General features: G+C 43.5%; 1 protein-coding gene across 1 annotated transcript in view; it reads left to right on the top strand.

Annotated features, from left to right (window-relative positions):
* Positions 1-266: 266 nt before the first annotated feature.
* Positions 267-1,065, top strand: part of LOC123958239 (E3 ubiquitin-protein ligase SMURF2-like) — a 29,897-nt gene continuing 29,098 nt past the window's right edge. Inside the window, exon 1 of the mRNA XM_046031502.1 lies at positions 267-300. Within this exon, the coding sequence (XP_045887458.1) occupies positions 267-300 (34 nt within the window). The remainder of the gene's footprint in view (positions 301-1,065) is intronic.

Here is a 1,065-nt window from a genome sequence, read left to right as displayed (position 1 = left end):
AATAATAATCAAGACAATAATGTTAAATAAGCTGTGCACAGAATTCATACACAGCAGGCTCATTCTCTACATTATTATTATTATCATTTTTGCGTTAATGATCTTGTTGTTCTCTATGGCAGACTCACAGTTGTCTTGGTAACATTCTTCTGCACCCTGATTGGTTCGCTGGCCCAGAAGAGGAAAGCTGATTGGCCAGTTGAGGTGTAGATTGCCGAAGTTTCCAAAACAAGACGAGGACACACAAACTCTGCTGTCCAGAGAAGATGCCCGTTTGCCCCATCAACAACCTGGGCCTAAGTGGGCGGAGAAGACGGGGAAACTGGTATTAGGTTAGAGCAAAACATAGAGGTTAGTTAAAGATATACAGTACTGTGCAAAGGTTTTAGGCAGGTGTGGGAGAATTGCTGTAAAGTAAGAATGCTGACAAAAATAGACACGTTAATATATAATATTTATCACTAACAAAATACAAAGTGAGTGAACAGGAGAAAATCAAATCAATATTTGGTGTGACGACCCTTTGCCTTTAAAACTGCCCCAGTTCTTCTAGGTACACTTGCACTTAGTTTTTTAAGGAACTCGGCAGGTAGGTTGATGGAGACCTACCCTCAGTCCTTCTGTGGATTTATCAGCCCCAGTTGCTTCTCTCTCTTCAGGTAATCCCAGACAGACTCAATGATGTTGAGATCGGGGCTCTGTGGGGGCCACACCATCACTTCCAGGACTCCTTCTTCTTCTTCACGCTGAGGATAGTTCTTAATGACTTTCGCTGTGTGATTGGGGTCGTTGTCATGTTGCAGAATAAATATGGGGCCAATCAGATGCCTCCCTGATGCTATTGCATGATGAATAAGTATCTGCCTGTACTTCTCAGCATCGAGGAGACCGTTGATTCTGACCAAATCCCCAACTCCATTTGTAGAAATGCAAAGAACCTCCACCCTGCTTCACTGACAAATCTTGACTCATTAGTTCGGAGCACCTGCTGCCATTTCTGCACTCCAGTTCCTGTGTTTTCATGCATAGCTGAGCTGCTTGACCTTGTTTCTATGCCAGAGGTCT

Source organism: Micropterus dolomieu, linkage group LG02, assembly GCF_021292245.1.
Source record: "Micropterus dolomieu isolate WLL.071019.BEF.003 ecotype Adirondacks linkage group LG02, ASM2129224v1, whole genome shotgun sequence".
Lineage (NCBI taxonomy): Eukaryota > Metazoa > Chordata > Actinopteri > Centrarchiformes > Centrarchidae > Micropterus > Micropterus dolomieu.
Note: the sequence above shows the minus strand (reverse complement) of the source record. Positions and strands in the feature narration are given on the sequence as shown.